We start from the raw sequence: 25,594 nt of genomic DNA, 5'->3' as shown, positions 1-25,594 counted from the left end.
GCCGATGTATATGGCAGAGGGGCATTGCTGGCACATGATGGCATATATCACATTGGTACGTGTGCAGGTGAACGAGCCTCTGATGGTGTGGCTGATGTGATTAGGTCCTATGATGGTGTCCCTTGACAGATATGTGGACAGAGTTGGTAATGAGCTTTGTTGCAAGGATAGGTTCCTGGGTTAGTGTTTTTGTTGTGTGGTTGCTGGTGCGTGGTGCTATAGACAACAGCCTCATTCACTACATAGACCCAATTCAGTGCACAGGATAGGCTGCGCTCTGGAGATCAATGAGGCTGTGGTTCTGTGAATAATATAATTAAAAACTGCATAGACAACCTTACTTCTGGCATTTCCCAGCTTCTGAGTGTCTGGTTTTGCAGACTTAGTGTTCGTTTAGCATAGGAAATTATAAACAAAACCAAGTTTCTAAAAACCATAAAAAAACAACTTCCATTGCACAAAATCATATTAAACTATATGATGTCATGAAGTAATCCAAAAATTAAAACGAAAAAAACGAAAAACAAAATTTCAAAATTCAATAAAAAGATTTTTTCCAATGTAAACAAATTTCCAAGTTTTTCCACAATTGAAATTTCACAAAAAAGCTCTATTGGTTGAAACCGCACGCCCGCAGGCGAAAACTTTTGACAAGTTTTCTGACAAGCTCTAGTTGTGACCTTTAGATCCCCAGCACACTTCTGCCACTTGAGCTAATGGTGTAACAAATAGCAGGAGTAGGTTTTCATCCTCTACATGGCTCAGCCACTCCCTTTCCAGTGGCTTCACAGCTATTTACTGGATAGCAAAGATATGTTGAGACTCAGGAATCCTGGCTGCTATTCCATGGCCTAGAGGGGACTGTGTTCTAATGGTTACAGACCCTTATGACATTGTCCCTTCTCCTGTCTCTGTGTGGCTCAAAAGCTTGTCTCTCTCACCAACAGAAGCTGGTCCAATTAAAGATATTACTTCACCCACCTTGTCTCTACAATAGGACCCCTCATACGTTCAACAATTCTGAAAGTCAACCCATGAATGCATAACTATTTTTGTGCTGAATTCTCTTCACTATATAAAGTTTATTATATATTATGCCCTGAAGGAACACCTGACCATCTATCAACAGTGCTTCCTTAGGGCAGAGAAATTGAAAAGCATTGTGTAATACTGAAGACTTCCGAAAGCTATAATTTCCATTAACTTGAGGCCTCTGGTCACTCGACAATTTTGGCACTACATAAGAACTAATCTGTCTATAAAACCAGGATGAAAGCAAGCAAGCTAAAGCAAAAGCCAAAATATAAACACTTCAGCTAACCTTTTAAAATTGAATTTTGAGAAATCCTCTTGGTGGTGCTTGAATTCACTGAAAATTGCCCATAATGTGATAAATACCCGAAGTATCATTGAAACTCATGTATTCTGGGATTTCTCCAGTGAACTAGGTAGTACTCAGAGGAAGACAACTCTTTAAAGAGGTGAAGTTTTTTGAGATGAAAGCTCAATACAGCCTGGTTAGTGGAGACATTCAAACCAACATGGCATTTAGTCAGCACACATGAAATGAACTTTTTTTTTTTTTTTTTAAAGTAGGACATTCAAATTCATGAACTCACAAGTGAAGATAATGAATACTACAGAAGATTGGTATGGTAAAGACTTACATTACAATCACCTCACTCATGGAAACACTGTCTTGTTTTGTACTGGAACAGTTTGGTGGTCCTTGATCCTCACTATCTGAAGACACATCAATGAATTGTATCCCTCTTCGATTCTTGAAAGATGATAAATTCTTTGTCCTCTCTGCTTCTGGGGTTTCTGGGACACTGGAGTCTTCTGTACAAGCCATTTGGAGAATGGAGAAAAGAATATAAATTCAAAATGTTTCATTGCAACTAAAGCCTCACCACAAAAGTTATGATCTTTCATTGAAAAACACTGACTATTCAAATAAAGCTTACACCATTATGTGTTGACGACTCCCCAGAATCCATGGGTTTCTATCAGCAGACTTCTCATTTAAGTTCTCTAGTTGACCAAATACTTAAGTTTGAATATCCATTAGCTTTAAACACATGCCATTCAAAAACATGAATATGGCTTTTAAAGTGAACAACTGCTGGGTTATAAGCCAAACTTGTATAACCCACCTTGTGACATCTGTGACTTCATGGTTAGGCTGACCAATTAATTACTTGACCAACTTGGTCTTGGATTTGCTGAGGCACACAGCAGACTTCAATTTCCACATGAACAATGACTTTGAATCAAACTCAAGATCTCCCGGCCACCCCAGACGTCATGGAACTATTCCAAGTGGCTTTTCACTCTACTCAAAAGTGCACTGACTACCTTTAATTCTTGGGTTGGAAATTAAGTCCCTTTGATTTGAAAAGGAGCATGTGTAGAGACTGCAGCTCTGAGCTCTGTTTTCCAGCTAAACAAATAGCTCCCTACATCGCCTTTCCTTCTAAAATCTTTAGTGGCATAAATCCTAGATGGGGTCAGAAGGAGTAGATCTCCACTAATGCCAAGCCTTCCCCGTGCCTCCAGTCAGTCCTTTTTACTCATTTCCTTGAGCGGATGATGGAAGTGGTGATTAGAGCACCACAGAATAGTAAGTTTGAGATTTAAGGTATATTTGGTGAGGGTGGGTTCACTTACACTACAAGCATATCTGTAGCTTAGGCCGTGTCTACACCTGAGAGCTTACACAGCTGTACCGATGTAGCACTGCCAATGTAAGATCGCTCGTGTAGCTGCTCTATGCCAATGGGAGAGAGCTCTCCTGTCAACATAATAAAAGTATCTCAATGAGTGGCGGTAGCTATGTCAGCAAGAGAAGCTCTCCCACCAAAATAGCACTGTACATACTACCACTTATGCCAGTGAAAATTATGTCACTCAAGGGGGTGTTTTTTCACACCCCTGAATGACCTAAGTTTTGCCGACATAAGTAGTAGTGCAGACATAGCCTTAGATGTCATTTCACTATGCTGTTTGTTCTTTTTCAGATAGCTGTAGACAGGGAGATATTGCTCAGGCAGCTCCCATGCCAGTATGTCATACTCAAGTTACAGTCCACACTGCTCAAGCCCAGCAACCCAAGTCAGCTGATAGGGGCCAGCCATGGGCGTTTTATTGCAGCATAATCATGCCCTTACATTACACACCAAAATGTGCACTTGGAATAGGTGGGAATATTCCACATATTCGTTTTTCCGATGGGCTAAAGAATACAGTTTTAAATGGTTTTCCAAAGAATACATAGGAATTATGTGGCAGTCAAGAACCCTGATCTGAGGTACAAGCCCGATATCCTACCCACATATTCTAAAACTCTTTTTTTCCCCCTTTTTCTCTCTCTTTTTTTTTTTTTAAATGAGCAGAACTAGAAAAAACTGCTCAAGACAGTATGGCAAGCAACTAGAATAAATTCAGACAGAAGCTGTATGATTTCCTTGAAGATGAGAAAAATTACAGACCCTGGAGGCATGCAAGACTGAAGGAGGAGGGAGAGAGCATGCAGTGGAGACTATGGCAGCTGTAGAAAGAGTCTGCTGTAAGAAAGCAACCGTGCAGGAAATAAATATAAAATAACCTGTAAAGGTACTGTAGCAGTGTTTGACAGAAACTTAGATAAACTAAGTATATGACCTCAAGCAATTTACTGACACTGTGGAAACTTCTAAAAAACATATGAATTTTAAGACGTGGGGGGAAAAACTTCGCATTAAATTGTAAAATGTATTGCTAACACATAACAGGGCTTTGTACAACAAGGCAGAGTCACTAGAAGAATCAAGTAAAAATTTGAACTTGGATCCTGGCACCGTTGAACGAGTGGACCGTGACCATAACCAAGACACGTTCAATATTCTAGGGGAAAACTAAGTCATCAGCCATTAATAAAATGTAACCTTTGCATGTGCCAAGGTCTAACAGCAATTAAAAGGCCACAGGATTTAAGATAGAATTGGAATATGCTAATACAAAAGGTTCTATAGGGAAAAAAAAGTTTTGTATCATTCCTGGCGTCTGTTCATTGAGATGAAAAAAGGAAGAAAGCTCCTCTTGTGGAGGATGGCCTTGTGCATAACTAAAAGATGAGGCAACAATTCACTCTTCTCACTAAATGAAAAGTAAAAATAGAGAACATGTTTATTTTCTGGGATTCTGCTTCAGCAGAGAAACTCTTGTTTTATCAAAACTGATAAAATTCTCTGGAATGTTTAGACTTGTAGTGAAACTTAGAGCAGGTCTACACTATACCCTAAGTCAATATAACTTACATCGCTCAGGGGTGGGGGAAAAGCTCTCCCCACGCCCCCATCCTCGAGAGACAAGTTTCGCGATGCCCACATCAGCACTGTGTCAGCAAGAGGCCCTCTCCCGCCAACATACCTGCTGCTTCTCACGGAGGTGGAATAATTATGTCAATGGGAGAGAGCTCTCCCATTGGCATAGCAAGTCTTCACCAGATGCGCTACAGTGGTGCAGCTGTGCCAATGTAATGCTGTAGAATAGACTTGCCCTTTGATTTACTGCCAGCAGTTTGATCTTGCTATCATTTTGATATACTTGTTTCCTCCGGTGACAGTAATTTTTTTCTATATGCTACTGTTCACTCTACAACAACTGTTACGTGCCAATCTTATGATGCTTCATCTGATATAAAAAGTATTATTAAACAGAAAAACTTTGGAAATTCAGTCTAGTTAGTGTAGATTCAAAATGGCGCACACACATGCAGGAACCGGTGCTTTCCAGCCTTCTGCTATCAAGTAAGAGACTGCAGAATCCCAACTACGCTGTGAAATTCAAATGCAAAACATAAGCTTTTGTTTTTAAAAAGTTTTCAGACAGCACGACGGCAATATGGTACCCAAAAGGGAAACAGAAACCAAAACAGTGACTTCATGAATCTGCAAGCATCTGGTAACAACAGCAGAGATGTCAACCTTGTTCTGAGACTTTTAGGCAGGTTTATGAAGAAAGCTAGGGAGGTTGCCTGCAGCTCTCTCTTTCACCCCTCCCTTGAAAAAAACAAGACTGCTCCCTCTTCTTCCCCACTCTATAGCCATAGGGAGGGGGGCACACTTGGACCACCAAGCCACCCCTGTTGTGCTCCCCCACCTGCACCCCAAACAGGAAGAAGGGGAGGACAGGCCCTAGGAAAGCTGCCTTCCTATGCCGCCTAGGTCTTTTAATTACCTTCACCAGTCCCAGACCTGGACCACCTGCTAGGGATGATACTCCTTCTCTTCTCCCTCCTCTCTCACATTCCTTTCTCCCCTTTGGCCCTGCCTTCTCCTGCCCTGCAGACTGTGCAGTAAGGGTCTGATAGGAGACAAGGCGCAGCGACTGTCAGTGGGGCTTGGGACGTCAGATTCACTGCATGAGCCCCAGGCTGCACATTGTACTCCAACTACCCTGCGTAGATCCTGCTGCATTGTCCAGTGTGCATTTTTTTTACTTTATATATAACAAAATTGCATATAAATTAACATGTGCTTGCAAAATTAGTAGGTTTAAGCCTGAATTAGTAATTTCATAATTATATGTTAAAAAAATTGGGAGGATTTCTAAAAACTGGGGGCGGGGGGTTGGCATCTCTGCTGTTACTCAATTTAGTGTTCAACTCTCATTTTAATTACGGAAGTTTATACAGGTTGAACCTCTCTGGTCCGGCAACATCTGTGGTCCAGCATGATTTTATTTTATGTTTTTTGAGCTTTATCTACTTATTTCCTTGTGCCAATAGAGTAAAACTGTGTAACACTAACACTTTGTTATGAAGAGAGCCGGTAAGCCTTGGCTAGGCGGCGTTGCAAGCGTTGTTCCATTTATTTGACCCGGCGATATAAAAATAAAGAGAGACCCGCTTGCTACAATATTGACCTCCTGCAGTTTGGCAAATTTTCTGGTTTGGCACTAGTCAGGTACTGAGGGTGCCGGACTAGAAAGTTTCAACCTGTATGTCAATGTTCTTATCTTTCACTGCTGATTATTGTAACAGAATACAGCTATATGCCTATCTGCCATTAAGGGAGGAAGCTGCAGATACTAGGAGAGCAGGGAAATGTCTGGTTGTTAATGTTTGACACGATGATAGACTAGAAGTTAAAGTCCCCCTGTCATAAACAGATAGTTAAGGGTTAATGTCTCTTTTACCTGTAAAGGGTTAAGAAGCTCAGTAAACCTGGCTGACACCTGACCAGAGGACCAATAAGGGGACAAGATACTTTTAAATCTTGGTGGAGGGAAGTCTTTTGTTTGTGCTCTTTGTTTGGGGGTTGTTCGCTCTTGGGATTAAGAGGGACCAGACATCAATCCAGGCTCTCCAAATCTTTCTGAATCAGTCTCTCATGTTTCAAACTTGTAAGTGTTAGCCAGGCAAGGCGCGTTAGTCTTATTTTTGTTTTCTCAACTTGTAAATGTTCCTTTTTGCTGAGAGGATTTTACCTCTGTTTGCTATAACTCTGAACCTAAGGCTAGAGGGGGTTCCTCTGGGCTATATGAATCTGATTACACTGTAAAGTATTTTCCATCCTGATTTTACAGAGATAATTAAAGAAAGAAAGGTAAAAATTAAAAGCTTTCTTTTTAAGAACCTGATTAATTTTTTCCTTGTGTTAGGATCCAAGGGGATTGGATCTGGACTCACCAGGAATTGGTGGGGCAAGTGAGGGGGGATGGTTAAATTCTCCTTGTGTTAAGATCCAAGGGGTTGGATCGGTGTTCACCAGGAACTTGGTGAAAAAGCCTCTCAAGGCTGCCCAGGGAGGGGAAGGTTTTGGGGGGACAGAAAGTGATCCAGACACTGAAATTTCTGGATGGTGGCAGTGTTACCAGATCTAAGCTAGTAATTAAGCTTAGAAGTGTCCATGCAGGTCCCCACATCTGTACCCTAAAGTTCAGAGTGGGGGAGGAACCTTGACACCCCCAAAATAATTTCTAGCCAGTTGTGTATTCACAAAGGGGCAAGGATTAGGGCGTATCCTCTTCCTAATGCTAAAAGCTTCAACTGATCCCTAGTTAACACCACCCCATCTGCCCGTAGGTGCCAAAGCTCAGATGACAAAAAACAATCCCCTCTTCCTTCCCTCTACACCGCAGTCAATATGCATCATCAACACAAAATTCTACAACCCTGAAAAATCAAGTTACGAAGGCAGCATAAAATTGAAAAGCATTCCAAACTTGAAATCTGTATTAAGTTTAGTATCAGCATCAACAAGACAAGAAATATTACTTCTATAGCTCCACAAACATGCATGGCACTTTATAAAGTAGAGACAAGCTCCCTAATATACTCCTGAGGGAGATCTGTGCCAAAAATACAAATTTTGCACACATTATAATAAAATTTTGCAAATTGTATTTATCAGTAAGTAAATGTGGCAGCTCCAGCATGGCAGTGAGAAGCATAGACCACTGGCTGCACTGAGGTCCAAGATCACCCTGCAGGCCACACCTCTGGCACATGGACTCAGTGGTGAGGCTGCACCCAACCCTGACACAGCACAAGGGCATGGCATACCCCAAACACGTCCCAGGGCTATGTCTCTCTGTACCAGGTGCACGAGGTATAGGCTGGCAGGCTCAGCCTTGCAGCATTCAAGTGTGGAGCAGCTTAGTGGGTGGATTCAGGTGTGGGGGGAGAGGGCTCTGTGTGGGATAATCTGGGTGCAGGCAACTCAGTGGGGTGTCCACGTGCGGGATCTGGATGCACAGGGGCTCAATGGGAGGTTCCAGATGCAGGGACAATGGGACTCTGTAGGGGGGTTCAGGTGAAGGTGGTTGGGGCTCAGCAGGGTGGTCCAGGTACAGGAGACGTGGAGCTCATCAGGGTGGGGTTCAAGTGCAGGGGGAAGTCTGGTTGCATGGAGGGTGGGGGTCATTACGTGCATACCACAACCAGATATCGTTGTTAAAGAATATTTCCTGCTAGTCAGACTATTTTCTTTTTCATAACTTAATCACAAGTTATAGCTTCCTGCAAATAAAACCCGAGAATGCATGTTACAATGGTCTGCCGCTCTGCTTCTCTCAGACACAACACTGCACTTGCTTACCCATGAAGCTGGTTACATAAACACCCATATTTCATCTGGATCTGTCCAAAAGATTGCAACCATTTGACTGTCATCTGTCCAGAGACCCATGCTTTTGTAACAATTGGGCTCAACTATTGCTATTCTCTATACCTATGAACGAAGCCTAACCTACAGTCCACCTACTCACCAACAGAGGTCACTGGGAACATGTATTCTTAGGATACGTCCACACTACCCGCCAGATTGGCGGGTAGCGATTGATATATCGGGGATCTATTTATCAAGTCTCATCTAGACGCAATAAATCGATCTCTGAATGCGCTCCCGTCGACTCCAGAACTCCACCAGGGTGAGAGGCGGAAGTGGAGTCGACGGGGGAGCCGTGGCCGTCAATCCCACGCCGTGAGGACGGGAAGTAAGTCGAAATAAGATACGTTGACTTCAGCTACACTATTCCCGTAGCTGAAGTTGCATATCTTACATCGACCCCCCCAGTATAGACCAGCCCTTAAACACCATACTTAGCATTGGCTAGCCATTATACAGAGACCAAATCAAGACTGCTGTCCTGAGTTTCAAAGCCTTGGATTAATGTAGCTACTGCACATGCATGCACAGTCCATATGCTAATCCAAGAACATTACGAAGCATGGAGGGAGGGAAACTGTTGCGTATGCACAATAGCTTTCAAATGATTTCTCCCTTAAACAGACATGGTTTAGGGTTCACAGTCAACTTGAAAAGTAATTAATTGAAAGTAAGTTAAGCAGTTTTGGATACCTCATCTGTCCCAAATCCCCTGCCACTTTTTGAGTTTACAATAATATGTCCTCTCTCTCTTCTCTATGTAGTTGCTACAAAAGCCCTACAACCAGTGAGAACAGACTGATTCAAGTGGAAATACTGACTCTGGCTTACATACAAAGAAAAAAGAGAGAAAACACTTATTCCTTTATTCTTGCCCTTTAAATATAAGATGACTATTAGCATTAGACAGTACAGCAGTTTCAGAAATAAATATGATTATTAAATTGACCGATTTTTTAAATTGACAACTATTATGATAGCTCAATTGTCTTCACTGATTAATCTGAAGATTTGATCCAAATAGAAATGAAGTTTCAAATCAGGCTACACAACCCAGTCAGATGAACTAAACAAACTGTTCTCTGGGCCACTGCTCCAGGCTTAGATTCTTACCACCACCACCTCCCACAGGATCCCTAGTCATGGATCATGTACAAACACAGAACAAAAAGGCAATCCAGCCCCAAAGAACTTACCATCTGAGGCCAGGTCTACACTACGGAATTACTTCGGTATAACTACATTGCTCAGGTGTCTGCACAATCCACACCTGTGAACAATGTAGTTATACTGGCCAAAGTGCCAGTATATGCAGCGCTCTGTTGGTGGGAGATTCTCCCGCTGACATAGTTACCGCCTGTCATGGAGGTAGATTAACTACACCAACGGGAGAGAGTCCTCCCGTTGGCATAGAGTGTCCTCATTAAAGCGCTACGGAGCCGATGAGCATTTGAAGTGTAGACCTACCAAGTATAAGACAACAGATGTACTCCCTATCAGTCTGTTAGTCTAAGGATACGAGACAATATTGGTCAGCACGATAGGCAGTGGTCTCTGCACTCCAGCAGCCTAACGGTTAAGTTTTTTGTAGGAATCATGGCAAAGGAGGGTATTGAAGGAAGATAATAGAATAGTTTTCTAGATGCTTACAGAGAACTCTTCCCAAATCTGAAGTGCAGCATGGGAGAAATCACAAAGGCAGTTGTTCGAAAACCTAAGGAATGGGCAATGAAAGCTGACATCATTGATTCACTAGGGGGAGAAGTCAACTTTAACAGAGAATTACAGATGGTAACTAGAGAGAGATAGATTATAAAGGGCTTGGAAAGTGAAGACAAGTAGTTTATGTTTTGATGCAACAGATGACAGGGAAGCAATAGAGGGATGCAAAGAGAGGAGTGACATGTCAAAGCAATGTACTAGGAAAATTATTTTGCAGCAGTATTCTGAATAGATATAAGCAAGACAGTAGTCAAGGCCAGAGAAACAATTTTGCCGTATTCAAGATACAAGATAAGTGCTTGGATAAGAGTTTTAGCTATTGTGTATGGATAGCAATGTTATAAAGAAATATTAGGCAAGATTTAGACATAGCCTGGATGGGAGGACCTAGAAAGAAGTCTTAATCAAAGACAATGCCCAAGTTAGAAGCCTGAGCAACAGGTAAGCTTGGTGTGATCACCCACAAAGAAGGACGTAGGAAGGACTGAGGAGGGGGGGAGTTTAAGAGCTCCAGAGAAGGAGCTGAAGGAGTGATTGAAACAGAGGAAAAAGAACCACAGAAGGACACAACCACAGAAGCCAAAGAAGGGCAAGATTTCAAGAAAATGAAGAGCATGGTAGACTGTTAAAAGGCAGCTGACAGATAAAGGAACTTAAGGATGAAGTATTGGTTCTGAGCTTTGGTTAGGAAGATGTCATTTCACACTTTGACAAGAGGGGTTGCAGTGAAATGCAAGGCGCAGAAGCCAGATTGAAAAGCGTTTAGGACAGAAATTGAAGAGAGGAATTCCAGATAGCAGTTGTAAACACCACATTCAATTAGCTTAGACATTAAAGGGAAATGGAGCAGCAGCTGCTGGGGCAAGTGGGGTAAAGAGTGGGTTTTAAGATGGGAAGGCTACAAAATGCTTACGTAGTGAGGTGAAGAGCCATAGAAGAAGAGTGAGAGTTTATGGATAAGAGTCAGACAGAATGAGAGTTGGCACAAGGAAAGGGGGATCACTGTGGCAAGTGGAGGGGTTAGAGGAGGTGAGCAGATTAAAAACTTCTGAATTAGTAATAGCAGAGATGGAGGAAAGAGTTGTAAGAAAAAGGGGAACTCACCATATTTTATCTATTTTCTTTTGCAAGAAATCAGTGAGATCCTGTGTGGAAAAGTGAAAGCAGGAGGACAGAATTGCTTGAAGAGTGAACAAAGGTGACAAAAAGGCAGCTCGGATTCAATTACATTGGAGAACTACAGCTGTTTAGCTAGGAAGCTGACAGAACTGAAGGAAGAGAGAACAAATAAGTACTGGAGGAAATTACCCTTATATCTGCAAGGGGGAGTTCCACAACACAAGAGCAGAAAGCTGGTATTGGCGGGAGCCAGAGTTGGAAGTAGGCAAGGCAGACCACTTGATGGAAGAGAGGAGCAAAAGAGTCAAGGGTAGAGGAGAGTCAAACATGGAGAAAGAATCAACCATACCAATGGAAGAAAGGGAAGAGAGGACTAAGAGCAAATGAAAAGTCATCAACGTTGATGCACTGACATCATGGAAAGGTTGCATGCCAAGTTGCATGGGGGTGCTGATGGATGATGTTGAAAAAGACTATGTTATGATAAGAGGGTGGTAACTGAACAGCAGAGAGATTAAGGTTTCATACAGCACACATCACAGTAGTATTAAAAGTACTCCATAGATAAATTAGATCAGCCTAGTGATGTATATAGGGGATATCACATCTTCTGGTTTTTGGAGGTTCTAGGATGCTTTCCTTGAGAGGTAGATGGGGGTGGGGGGCGGTGTAACGTTAAATATAAAAATGCTTTCAGTTACAATGGAAATGTTTGTACAAAAGGAAGGGCAACATGTTTTTAAAATTGTCGGGCTTTGGGTTAGTCTTAGTCAATGAAACACTTTATTACTGTTTCTCAGCAGGCTCCAAGCCTGATCTTTTAAATCCTGATTCAGAAGAAAATGTTATGGCAGAGTTTGATGCTTTTAAGGCAGTTATCATGGAATAGTGGTATCTGGAAAGGGGGAAGTGCTGAAAAAAAAGCTGTAAGTGGGGCAAATGTTTTATTCTTATAAATACATTATCAACCGTGTTTGTGCTAGACACAAATCAAACACGTGACTCACCAGTTTTCTCAGTCACATCTGATTTTGGAGTATCTGGCCTGCTGCTGTCATCTGTAACCTCATCATCACCATCATCACCACCACCAGCACCAGCAGCACTGTCTGCTGCAGCAGGAGAAGGAGCAGCTGGTATCTCAGCTATGGGAAGAGGAGGAGGTGGATTTTCCTGTTCCACTTTTTTAGCCTTCTTCTCAAAGCGAAAGCGGTCCAGATTAAACAAACTCATAATCTCAGCCTATGGCTCCTGCCGCTGTCTGCAAGAAAGGAGAGAGGATTGATTGATTCTACAGTCTCTGTGGGAGGAAGGAGGGAAGACAATCACCCATGGCTGACTCAAAACCAAAAGGCACCGAGACACAGACACAGACACAGCTACGGAAGAAGGAAAAACGAGGGGTCGCTCGCCCTATCCCCCACCCAGCATGGGCCGGGACAGGCCTTGGCCCGGAAGCAAGAAGGAAACAAGCCCAGGCGCAAGAAGGGAATGTCACGTATTACACAGGGAAAGCGGGAGCCGAATCCATCCCCTCCCCACCCTCAATCCGCTCCCCGAGAGGCCGGGAGGGGCCCCCGGCCCGCACCTGTCTCGCCCGGGCAGAGCCACCTGGTTGACAAAGACAAAAAGGAGGCGGGCGGGGAGGGAGGGACGGATGATGGAGGCGGGGGAAGGGGGGGGCGGATGAAGCGGCTTAAGCGCCGAGCCCCGGCTAACCCCGCCACGGCTACCGCGCGCGCGCGCACAGGCACCAGCAGCGGCCCCGCCTCGGCCTCTCCCGGTACCCACCGGCGCGGGCGCAGCAGGGCGAGGGTGGCGCCGGCGGCAGAGGACCCTTTTCGGAGGCAAAGCGCGGCGGCTGACGTCAGCGGGCGGCGACAGCGGCGCGCTAAGTGATGACTTCACCGCTTCCCAGCAGCCCCTTCGCCTGCCGGAGCTGGGCCTCTGGGGAGCGCGCGCGCGCCGTGGCTGGTGACGCAGAGAGGCCCCGGTGCTGCTCCCGGGCAGCGATGGGCGGGGCGGGAGCTCCCTGCTCGCCCCCGCAGAGCGGTGCCCCTCAAGTAACGGCGATGGCCCCGAGTCTGCCCTCCCCGGGCACCTTCACCAGCCCAGAAAGCGTCGTGCCCAGAGCTGCCACAGTACAAACCCACTCCCGCCGTGCAGGAGCGGGTTAGCAGATGTCCTGACTTTATAGGGACAGTCCTGACTTTCTTATACAGGCTCCTATTCATAGAATCATAGAATCTCAGGGTTGGAAGGGACCTCAGGAGGTCATCTAGTCCAACCCCCTGCTCAAAGCAGGACCAATTCCCAACTAAATCATCCCAGCCAGGGCTTTGTCAAGCCTGACCTTAAAAACCTCTAAGGAAGGCGATTCCACCCCCTCCCCTAGGTAACCCGTTCCAGTGCTTCACCACTCTCCTAGTGAAATAGTATTTCCTAATGTCCAACCTAAACCTCCCTCTCTGCAACTTGAGACCATTACTCCTTGTTCTGTCATCAGGTACCACTGAGAACAGTCTAGATCCATCCTCTTTGGAACCCCCTTTCAGGTAGTTGAAAGCAGCTATCAAATCTCCCCTCATTCTTCTCTTCTGCAGGCTAAACCCAGTTCCCTCAGCCTCTCCTCATAAGTCATATGCTCTAGCCCCCTAATCATTTTTGATGCCCTCCGCTGGACTCTCTCCAATTTATCCACATCCTTCTTCTAGTGTGGGGCCCAAAACTGGACACAGTACTCCAGATGAGGCCTCACCAGTGCTGAGTAGAGGGGAATGATCACATCCCTCAATCTGCTGGAAATGCCCCTACTTATACAACCCAAAATGCCATTAGCCTTCTTGGCAACAAGGGCACACTGTTGACTCATATTCAGCTTTTCGTCCACCGTAACTCCTAGGTCCTTTTCTGCAGAACTGCTGCCCAGCCATTCGGTCCCTAGTCTGTAGCAGTGCATGGGATTCTTCCGTCCTAAGTGCAGGACTCTGCACTTGTCCTTGTTGAACCTCACCATATTTCTTTTGGCCCAATCCTCTAATTTGTCTAGGTCCCTCTGTATCCTATCCCTACCCTCCAGCGTATCAACCACTCCTCCCAGTTTAGTGTCACCTGCAAACTTGCTAAGGGTGCAGTCCACACCATCCTCCAGATCGTTAATGAAGATATTGAATAAAACCAGCCCCAGCACCGACCCTTGGGGCACTCCACTTGATACCGGCTGCCAACTAGACATGGAACCATTGATCACTACCTGTTGAGCCCGACCGTCTAGCCAGTTTTCTATCCACCTTACCGTCCATTCATCCAGCCCATACTTCTTTAACTTGCTGGCAAGAATACTGTGGGAAACTGTATCAAAAGCTTTGCTAAAGTCCAGAAATAGTACATCCACTACTTTCCCCTCATCCACAGAGCCGGTTATCTCATCATAGAAGGCAATTAGATTAGTCAGGCATGACTTGCCCTTGGTGAATCCATGCTGACTGTTCCTGATCACTTTCCCCTCCTTTAAGTGGTTCAGAATTGATTCCTTGAGGACCTGTTCCATGATTTTTCCAGGGACTGAGGTGAGACTGACTGGCCTGTAGTTCCCTGGATCTTCCTTCTTCCCTTTTTTAAAGATGGGTATTACATTAGCCTTTTTCCAGTCATCCGGGACCTCCTCCGATCGCCATGATTTTTCAAAGATAATGGCCAATGGCTCTGCAATCTCATCGGCCAACTGCTTTAGCACCCTCGGATGCAGCGCATCCAGCCCCATGGACTTGTGCTCGTCCAGCTTTTCTAAATAGTCCCGAACTAATTCTTTCCCCACAGAGAGCTGGTCACCTCCTCCCCATACCGTGCTGCAGAGTGCAGCTGTCTGGGAGCTGACCTTGTCTGTGAAGACAGAGGCAAAAAAAGCATTGAGTACACTAGCTTTCTCCACATCCTCTGTCACTAGGTTCCCTCCCTCATTCAGCAAGGGGCCCACACTTTCCTTGACTTTCTTCTTGTTGCTAACATACCTGAAGAAACCCTTCTTGTTACTCCTAACATCTCCGGCTAGCTGCAACTCCAAGTGTGATTTGGCCTTCCTAATTTCACTCCTGCATGCCTGAGCAATACTTTTATACTCCTCCCTGGTTATTTGTCCAATCTTCCACTTCTTATAAGCTGTTTTTTTGTGTTTAAGATGAGCAAGGATTTCACTGTTGAGCCAAGCTGGTCGCCTGCCATATTTACTTTTCTTCCTACACATCGGGATGGTTTGTTCCTGCAACCTTAATAAGGTTTCTTTAAAATACAGCCAGCTTTCCTCAACTCCTTTCCCCGTCATGTTATTCTCCCAGGGGACCTTGCCCATCAGTTCCCTGAGGGAGTCGAAGTCTGCTTTTCTGAAGTCCAGGGTCTCTGTTCTACTGCTCTCCTTTCTTCCTTGTATCAGGATCCTGAACTCGACCATCTCATGGTCACTGCCTCCCAGGTTCCCATCCACTATTGCTTCCTCTACTATTTCTTCCCTGTTTGTGAGCAGCAGGAGCGCGGTAGCAGATGTCTTGACTTTATAGGGACAGTCCTGAGTTTCTTATACAGGCTCCTATTACCCCACCACTACCACGCCCCCGGGCCCTGATTTTTCACACTTGCTGTCTGGTCACCCTAGTGCAAGAGCCCTGCTCCGCCTCAAGCCAAAACCCAGGTAGTGCAAGGAGCAGCAGTGCCCCCAACGCACTGGAGTAAAAGGAAGGCAAGGGCTTGACACAGGTCCTGTCCTGGGGCATTACAACTTCCTAGTGCCCTCACTACTATTCGAGGGGGTCGCTGCAATAGCCGCTAGGGTCAGCCAGGGATCCACTTACACCAGCCTCTCACCATTACTCCATTGGCAAACTTCAAAACCCAAATCCCTGCCTCAAACCCATTACAGTCTCTACCTACAGCTAAACAAATGGTAGTGGACAAGCAGTATGTAAGCACAACAACAGTATCTAACTATGCTCTGCAGGGCTGCACAGGGAGTGCTTAGAAGGGCACCTAGGATGCCAACTTTCTATTGGCACAAAACCCAACACTGGAGCCCTGCCCCCACTCACTACCTTGCCCCTCCCTCAGTGGCTTGCTCTCCCCCACTCTCATTCACTAGGCTAAGGCATGGCATTGGCTGACAGGAGGGAGTGAGGGCTCTAAATAGAGATGCAGATTCCAGGATGGGGCTAATGATGAGGGGTGTAAGGTACTGACAAGAGGGGGCTCTAGGCTACGGGGAGTGGGGCTAAGGGATTCAGAATGTGGAAAGGGGCTGCAGGTTGAGGCAGGGGGGTGATGTGCAGAAAAGGGTGAGGGCTCTGGGATGGAACCAGGGATGAGGGGTTCAAGGAGTGGGAGGGAACTCAGGGCTGGGGTAGGGAGGTGAGGTGCAAGGGGCTGCGGGCCCTGGGCTGAGGGTACATGCTTTGCAGTGCAGGAGGGAGCTCTGGCTGTAGGAGGGGGCAGAGCTGGGGTGCAGAAGGGGGTACAGGCTCTGGGCTGGGGCTACAGGAGGGAACTCTAGGTTTTGGGGAGGTTCAGGGCTAGGGCAGAGAGTTAGGGCTCAGGCCTATCTCAGGCAGCTCTCGGTCAGTGGCGCAGTGGGATAAGGCAGGCTGCCTGCCTGTCCTGGGTCTGTGCTGTGCCCTGCCCGGGGGCAGCAGGTCTGGCTCTTAGGCGGGCAGGGGGTGTGTGGGTGAAGGCTCCACAGCATGTGCTGCTTTCACGTGCAGGCGCTGGTTCCCAGGCAATGGGAGTGTGAAGCTGATGCTCAGGGTGGGGGCAGTGTGCGGAGTTCCATGGCCCCACTGCCTAGGAGCCAGACCTGCTTGTCGCTTCCAGAGCGCAGCGTTGTGCCCCAGCATAGGTAGGGACGAGCCTGCCATAGCCATACATGGATCAGTTTAAAAATTGGACCTGTGCTGGCGCCCACTCATTACCAAAAGGCTACATCATAGCCTAACATGTCTTTTTCTGCTCCTCCCCTAGGGCCTTATGACAGCAGCTCTTCTCCCTCCTTTGGCACTACTGTTAGTTAATCAGGAGGCAACTGGCACTCCCCAGCTGTCAGCCCCAGCAGCTATGTAACCTTCTCATTGCAACATTCCATCCCTCCTTCTCGCTGAATAGGAGTAAAGATGGAAGGGGTCTTTCCAAGTGGCAGAATCTTTAAAATGCCTGCCCTGTACAACACCCACTGTTTCATTAGCAAATTCTATGCCTGGGAAACATGCAATTTCTTTTTCTATCCCATCCCTGCACAGTTACAGAAACACATTCAGGATGCCTGGCCTGCTGCGCTGTTGCAAATGGGAATGGCCACAAGACCAGACAACAACTGCCAGCCATGTGCTTCCTCCCAACCTCTCAGCAGTATCTCCAAAACGACACAGGCTGAAGGAGATGTCCATAAAAGGATGATAGTCTCCAAAACAAGACTTCAGTAATATCTAAGATAGACAAAAGAGATGAGTTAAAACAGGAACTTGCCTCAGGTAAGTGTTGAGTATAAATAATTAACAGTGAACAAGGACAGATGCGGCCTGGAGGGAGTGTATAAAACACAGGCAGGATAAGTTTGCAGAAGAGGCATATGATAGGATAATAGGTAGTGCAGGGTTTATGGCAAGGATATTTGGAAACTTTCAGAGGAGGTCAATACAGGAATGCTTTGAGGTTATTGTCTGAAGAATGATCATATATGCTGGAGAAATCAGGTAGGTTAGAGGCAAAGAAGAGGCTGGAAATACGTATTGTAGTGATCTGAAAAGCAGAGACAGCTGTGGGTAATAGGTAGGAGGAAGATGGAGGATAGGAAAGTTGAAATGTAGCATTGGCTAGGAGAGAGTAAGGAATTGGCCCATCCAGGAAGAATGTGATTGGAAGTTGAAAATGGGATGGTGGTTGGAACTAAAACCGCTTTAGGGGCACTGATTGATGATCTCCTGCTGACAACAGATAGAGGATAGACATCAATTTTCCTGATCCTGGGTACCTTTGAAGCATTGAATGCTGTCGACCATATAAGATACTGTTGTCGTGCCTGAGAGAGATGGTAGAGGTCTGGGACAGTAAGCTACAGTGATTTGAGTCCTTTTTGGAGGGATGCTCCCAATGAGTAGGGATGGGAAATTACACCTCCATTATTAGACCCCTCACCTGTGGAGTACCATAACGATGGATTGTCTCTCTGGTCATATTCAACATCTACATGTGTCCACTAAGTGCATGTGGCAGACAGCATGAACTCAGATGCCAGCAACATGCAGCTGAAACCCAGTACTACCTATCCTTCACCACTGTCACTAAGATGGGCCAGTGCTTAAGTGAAATCAGCTCATGATGAACAAAACTGAACCTAAGCAAGACAGAGGTTTTGCTGGTGGGCAAAGGTGGTAAAGAGTTTGCAACCATAGTACAGTCTCCTTTGGTTGGAGGTATTGTTATATGAGATTGAGTGAAGCCTCGCTGAAGCTTGTTGGGCATGATAGCCATCCTACATTCAAGATAAACATAAGCAGCAGTTGAGCTCCTTTTTGGAATAAGTTAGCTGAATCTATTGGAGCCATTGCCCAAAGCACAGACCACATGCCAAGCTAGTCAAAGCTGAAGGGTGTCACGGAGGGCTGAATGCAAACGCAGGGGGTTAGGTCATGTTTCAGTGAATCTGTGGCTATGTCTATGCTGTAACAAAAACACCCACAGCACTGTGTCAGAGCCCTGATCAATTGACTCAGGCTTATGAGACTTGGGTGACGGGATTAAAAAGAGCAGCGTAGACATTCCTGCTTAAACCGGAGCCCAGGCTCTGAAAACTAGTGAGTGTGGGCTTTGAAACTCCAGCTCCAGCCTGAGCAGGAACATCCACATTGCTGTCTTTAGCCCTATAAGCTCAAGCTTCCCAAGCCCAGATCAATAGACCTGAGCTCTGAGATTTGGTGCTACAGGTTTGTCTTTGAAGTGTAGACATATCCTGTGTGCGCTCAAAAGAAGCAGTCAAGGAAGGCAGCAGAAAGCCAAGCACACAGTAAGAGACCAACTAAATGTGGCTTTCAGAGAAAATAGAGGGGGAGCTTTTGGAGCAGATTGCTGTCTGGAAAGAAGCTTAGAACTGTGAGCAAAGAAACTGCCCCCTATTTGGTTCCTACTGTGTTCAGGGAGAGTGGATGTTGGGTACATTTTTTTTGTTAAACAGAATTTCATACAAAAACCCAGAATCCATTATCAATTTCTCCTTTTAATGAAAACAACCTACAAAAAAGGGTAACAACTGTACATATCCCAATTGGTCAATTCAATCCATAGCATCAGAGTACTCCTGGATTCCTTGCTGATGCTAAGCTCTCACATAGCAGCATCTGCAAGTAACACTTTCTATAATTGCTAGTTGTCTAGAAGACTCCATCCCTTCATAGCAAATGATGAGCTGGGCTCATTAATGATGGCTTTGTCACTTCTTGGCTGGCCTCCAGCAATGCAATATACCTATGCAAGCCTTCAGTGGTTAGACAATTCCCAACAGTACCAAATGCTGCAGCACATCTCAGCAAAACTGACCATCATGAACACATCAAAGCTGTCATTTGCTCCCTACCTCAGTTTCCCCTAGAATATGAATCAAGTTCAAATATCTCATCTTTCAGGCCGCCGTGGCACTCAATATCTAAAAGATTGAATAATGTTCCAGGAAGAAGACTGTGGTCCAAGGATGCTGGAATGGGGGAGGGGAAGAAGGGGCCCATAGCCCCCCATTTTAAAAGTGCTGGAGGTGGGGCCCAAAGTTCAGGCATCTGTAGGCCCACACACACACTTTTAGAGTGCTTCCGTCACTCCTGCTGTGGTCAACAACTTTGCTCCTCTGGCACAACAGAACTCAGAATAAAAAAAGAGTGAAGCACATCTGCGCAGGAGACAGAGCTTTCTCAGGGCTAGCCAAAGGCTGTGGAATCAACTTCCATAGAGAGTAAGGCCAAACCAAACCAAACCACACCTTATACTGTAAGTGCAAGAGGCATTTCTCTGACTTTGCCTTCTCAAACATACAGGGGGGAGGGGTGTGAAAAAACACTAACAATTCCACAACAGTTCACTGCACCAATTTCTGTCCCCAGGGAGAGGATGAGAGAATGAACACATGATAAATGTTAGTCGCGTTATTTAATGCACTACTGGAAAGTGCTTAGATACTATGGTGATGACCACAGTGTAAAAACATAGTTAGAACAGAATGAAATAAAATAGAGGCTAAGAAAAAAGTGAGAAGTTGAAGAGGGGAAGACAAGTAGGCAGTTGCAAGAGAGCAATAGGTAAGGGAAATTGAAGTATGTGGGGAGTTGGGTTTGAGATTTTAGAAGAAACATTTCTTCAGCAGCCAAACAGAGAATTCCATAGTTTTGACTCAGTGAGGTAGACTGTGCCACCCACGGAGGTCTGAAGCTCTGGAAAAAGATGACAAGATTTTGGAACATAGTGGAGAAAGCTAAGAAAAGAGTAAAAATTCAAAGGATTAAACCAAGTGGCAAAAGAAAAACATTACAGAGACCCAACAACACTAAACATGTTTGAGCTTACAAAATTTTGTAACAGCAGCAGTTAGCAGTAGCTTAGAAAAATCATACAGTAGATTAGTTAAAGTTTTTACAGTACTTTGAACTTGTAAAGACTATATAATTGCTAAGTATTATCATCATCATTACCTTTAGTGAATTCTTGGCAAGCAAGGCTGGCAAAACTTCTGTTTGAGATGTTAATGACACCAGCTAGGCAGCCTGCGCTTAATGGAGGACAAATAGCTTGCTATTTGCTGCTGTTACAAGGAGGTAGATTCAAGGGACGGCAGTACTAAGGGTGAATTCTTGCAGAGGAGTTGTAAGATTTCATAAGGAAAGATGTTAATTCCTAATCTAAACAGCATGAATTTGAGAAAAATCTACTTGTACACAGAAATGTCTTACATACCATCTTGGATCTCTACATTGAGTATTTTTAGTAAGTTATGGTTATGTTGCTGAGCTAATAATACAGACAGGCATAATACATTGTTTTCAGGACTGAGGAGATGATTCAGAAAACCATCAGAAAGTTAATATAGGACTCATCCTTCTGATATGGAGGTGTGGTTACTGATCATTACTGGTAGCATTATTTATACTAGGCAATTTATCAATGATGGAAAATCAGTGCAGCTGAAACACTGCTGAAAAGAGGTGTAAACAGGACCAAATCTTCAACACTGTTTCAGAAAGCATGCCCACAAACCTGTGCTGAATAGAGAGTTTGTTACTGCCTACACTTGTAGTTAAAACTCTTTTCAGTATCATTTCAGCTGCCCCCATTGCAGAAACACAAATACAAGGTCCTTCCTTCAGGACCAATCCAACTCAGAAAATGATAATATACAACACAATACAAAATGAATATGGCACTGATGCATAGTTTGTGGGGACAGCCATGTAGAAAGATTTTATGAAAGAAGTGGATTTTGAGAGGGCAACTGAAGGAAGATTGGCAGGATCTCTCTCATCTATTAATTTATTTTTTAGAACATCTCAAATCACTAGTTTAAGTTTTAAAATGGATTTGTGGGTATTGTGGAAGTTAGGGGATTGACACATTAAAAAAACAGAATGGCAAAAGAAGATCTAAAAGTAAGTAATATTCAGATTACATTAGATACTGCTCCCTCTGAAATAAATGGGCGTTCAAACATTGACTGCAGTGGAAGAAGGACCGATTTTAATAGATTCCTAATAGGCGTTAATATTTGTCCAGTCATAGAAAAAATTCCCACTTAATTCTATAATGTACTTTCTAAATTAAAAAATGAAAGTTATTAATGAAAGTGTTGCTTATCAATGACTGAAAAAGTGTCCATAACCACTGCTGAGTGTATTTTCTTCCAATCATCATTCTTTTGTCTTTGATTCATGTCTTTTCTAAATCCTGTCCTTTCAATGAATATTAGCACATATACCATAATATGATAAAATGCTGTAAGAGTGAGAATAAAGATTAGTTAATTCCAGTTTGAAATATTATACTGCAGTTAGCATTGTGGTGTAAAATCAACAGGGTCTTCGACAGAGACTCTCACAGCACATCTGTTGGGGCCTGCCCCCGAATATTGTGTAGCATTAGTGGGAGGTGTTTCTGGTTTGTTATAAATTGTGTGCAAGATGACAAGCTGTCAGCTGCAGATGGGTTTGTACTTGATCGTAAATAAAAAGAGAAATCTAATAAAATGTTTAAACTAGCTTACACATCTGCAGTTGGACAAGTGATGGGAGTCACAGTTGCTGTAGCAACCTCACCATACCTTAATTCATGAATATCCAAACTGTTTTGATGTGTGAGCTGCACGGTGATTACTGAGTAAGGCCTCAGGTCGGAACTGTCCCAGAGCTGTCTCCTTTCTTTCTTGCCCAAGAGTTTGTTCCTTTTTTTTTTTTTATTGTCTGTTGAATAGACAGTGTGTTCTATTCAGGAGATGATAAAAAGGAACACCCTTTGGGTAAGAACAAGAGGATAGAACTGGTTTTGGAAAACAATATGGGTATTATTTTAAATTATTCCCATTTTTTGTCTGAAGATATTCTTGCGGTGACAGACCTTCACACTATCAAGTACATAAAGCAATTCTTATTTACTAGGAATGTGTTATTCTAGGAACTTTGAGTGACTGAAGAGTCAGTTTTGAAAACTAAAAAAAAAAAGCAATCTTTTTCTAAAATTCTTGTACCTACTTTTGTTTCAAGTAACATCTAAGATTTGTCTAAATGAAGATTAGAGAACATTCAAATATTATTTTCACCTTTTTATTTCATTTGTGCATTTGACAGAACTCCATGTCTGCATTTCAATCTTTTCTTCTGAAGTAGTCAGTTTCTGCTGTTGCTTTTATGCATCTTTAGCAAAACAAAAGGGAAGAGAAAAAACGCTTAAAAATACAAAAATGTGATTTTAATACCCCCCTTCCAAATTTTCAGAAGATCTCAGGAGTTGTGGCAGTATCTGAAATTACACTTAACTTTAGTTTTAATAATTGACTAGATTTCAAGTTGGCAGTATCTTTTCAAATACCATTCATTTTATTTTCATTAGATTATTTTGGATGCTGAGGTTCATTCTTATTTTGATTTTTGAAACAATGTGATCTAGTGTTTGATCACAGAACAAGGAGCCAGGAACTCATGACTTCTAATTCTTACTTAGATACTGACTTGCCCTCTGGGTATAGTCCGCAGAATCGAGCCTCCCAGCCCAGGTCAACAGACTTGAGCTTTCAGGGCTCACACTACTACACTCAAAATAGCTATGTAGACAGCACTAAGAAGGTGTGGCTTGGGCTGGAGCTCAGACTCTGAAGCTCAGCCCCATTCCTAGGCTTCAATGCCACAATGTCTGTAGCACAGCTACTTTGAGCTCAGTGGTACAAACCCGGCTACCCCAAATGTGTCCATCTGGTCTGGGAGGCTTGCTGCCACTAGCTGGGATCTTTGGCATATCACTTAATTTCTTTGCTTTGGTTCTATCAAAATATATTTTGTGACAGGTCACCACGTGGGTTTACATTCCTGCACATGCCATTGAGGTCAAAGGGAATAGGATTGGACCTTGAGACTCTAATCTTGCAAGGGTCTAAGTACTCTCCACTCTCAGAATGGAAGCTCAGCAGCTTTCAGAATCAGGACCCATGTGTGTAACATATATGGACTTGATTCTGCAGCACTAAAGCAAGTGGGAGTTTCTCCATTTATATGAATGAGAGCAGACTAAAACCCTATGTGCATCACTGCTCTTTATCACACATGGCCCTGATTCTTCAAATACTGATGCACATTCTTAAATTTAAGCATATGAGTAGTCCCAGGGGCCTACATGTGTGATTCAATCAGTGTCTAGCAGCTGGACAAAAAGATATAAAAATTTAATAGTATTACAAACACCAGACAGACATTCTACTAAAGTAGACTATATTTTAAATTTTACATTGTAATTTGGATTTTTGCAAGACTATGAATTTACAGTAATTTCTATAGAAGACAACAGCTGAAGTTTTCTAAAAACTGTTGGAGGATTCAGTCGGTTATGCTTCTGCATACACATGGAATATGAATGCTTTTTCATTCTTAATTTCTTATTTTAGATGACAGGAAATAATCAAAAAGTAAGCTCTTTATGAGACAGCACAGTGCATTTCCTCTGTTACATGATACATCAATTGTGCCTCCTAAAATGGGTCCTGCTGCTGGTGATAAGCAGATCTATTAGCAACATTTAAGGGTTAGAACAGAGGAAACAGTTATAATAATTAGAAAGCCACTTTTGTTACACAACCTTTATTTGGGTATACCCTGCTAGGTACTGAGTGGCTTCTGCAGAAGCCACATAGATTTCCCCCGCCCCCCAAGATGAAATTCACTATACCAGTTCTGTGCTGCATCTCTAGAAGGCACAACCCAGGGGATATAAAATATAACTTATGTGCCACTTTTTCTCTCTCTAGATTCTGAGCTACTTAGGGGGCCAAAAGAGCACCCCAAATAATGTATGGCAACCTGTCTTAGGAAGCCAAAAGCCTGTAGTGCAGGCCAGAATCCTTATAGCATCATGCATTACAGGCCTGCCTCCTCTTGTCCTGGTGTGCCTCCTACAGTAGGGCTTGCAGAGAATGCAGCAATGGCGTGTTTGCATCAGGGAAATTCTTCTTTGGCCAGTTGTGGCACATGAACAGGCCCTACATGCTGCCACAGTAGTCTGCAGTGATTGGAGAAAACAATCTGTCCTCAATTTAAAAAAATTGCATCTAATATTCATTAATAAGGTACATGTGTCATTGTTTCAAGGTAACTGCACCTGGTTTCCTCTTTCTTGATCCCTATAAGACACCCACTTAAGGTTTCAGGCTCCCAGCAGTCATTCTTACATGGAGATCCACATCTCTCTCTTTAAGGCCGCACAGCCACCTGCTACACATTGACACCTCCAGCAAGCCAATCTGCATAAAGACCAGCCTCTATACATTGCTTTCTCTAATGGCTACAAACAGTGTATTCCCAGCAGTTACAAGTTACCACACAGCTCTTTCTCAGAGTACATTTATTTTAAGAGCAAAATCATTAGATAAAAGCAAAAAAAAACAACAAAAGTTACTACATGCATACTAATCAATGTACCAGAAATTGCCTATCTGTCTTAGTGGCCCTAGTAGTCCAAAGTCATTTAAATTCCACAGCAGGATTGGACTCTCCCCAGGGTCAGAAAGTCTTATCTGTTTGCTCACTCAAAATGAAAGCCCAATTCCATTTCAAGTTAGCCTTTATAGATTCCAAGCGCTTACTTTGTCCCTTAGTCTTTGGAAAACCCAGCTTGAATCTGTATATGCAAACCATCCCAGAGTGGTGCTTCTCTGCAATTGTTTACAATCCTAATGTTTTTAGTTTCTGTGGTAACCCTCTCACATTGTATTTTACTCTATAATACTAATACATAAACCATTCACAACTGTAGTACAGTGGTCTGCCAAAAATACTGCATGGGGTTGTAATATCTGTCACAATATTTAATATTTATATAATTCCCAATGTGGG

General features: G+C 43.9%; 1 protein-coding gene across 3 annotated transcripts in view; it reads right to left on the bottom strand.

Moving 5' to 3' along the window:
* SMARCAD1 (SWI/SNF-related, matrix-associated actin-dependent regulator of chromatin, subfamily a, containing DEAD/H box 1) overlaps positions 1-25,594 on the bottom strand; it is a 220,994-nt gene that overhangs the window by 51,692 nt on the left and 143,708 nt on the right. The window contains exons 1-3 of one of the 3 annotated variants that reach the window (XM_045017695.1): positions 12,786-12,897; positions 12,002-12,255; positions 1,668-1,842 (exon numbers count right to left, since the gene is read on the bottom strand). In XM_045017695.1, the coding sequence (XP_044873630.1) occupies positions 1,668-1,842; positions 12,002-12,227 (401 nt within the window). In that variant the 5' untranslated portion in view covers positions 12,228-12,255; positions 12,786-12,897. Of the gene's footprint in view, positions 1-1,667; positions 1,843-12,001; positions 12,256-12,582; positions 12,604-12,785; positions 12,898-25,594 lie in introns of those variants that run through there. The other 2 variants (XM_045017697.1, XM_045017696.1) reach the window with 2 other exon arrangements.

The sequence above is a fragment of the Mauremys mutica genome, chromosome 5 (assembly GCF_020497125.1).
Source record: "Mauremys mutica isolate MM-2020 ecotype Southern chromosome 5, ASM2049712v1, whole genome shotgun sequence".
NCBI classification, from domain to species: Eukaryota; Metazoa; Chordata; order Testudines; family Geoemydidae; genus Mauremys; species Mauremys mutica.
Note: the sequence above shows the minus strand (reverse complement) of the source record. Positions and strands in the feature narration are given on the sequence as shown.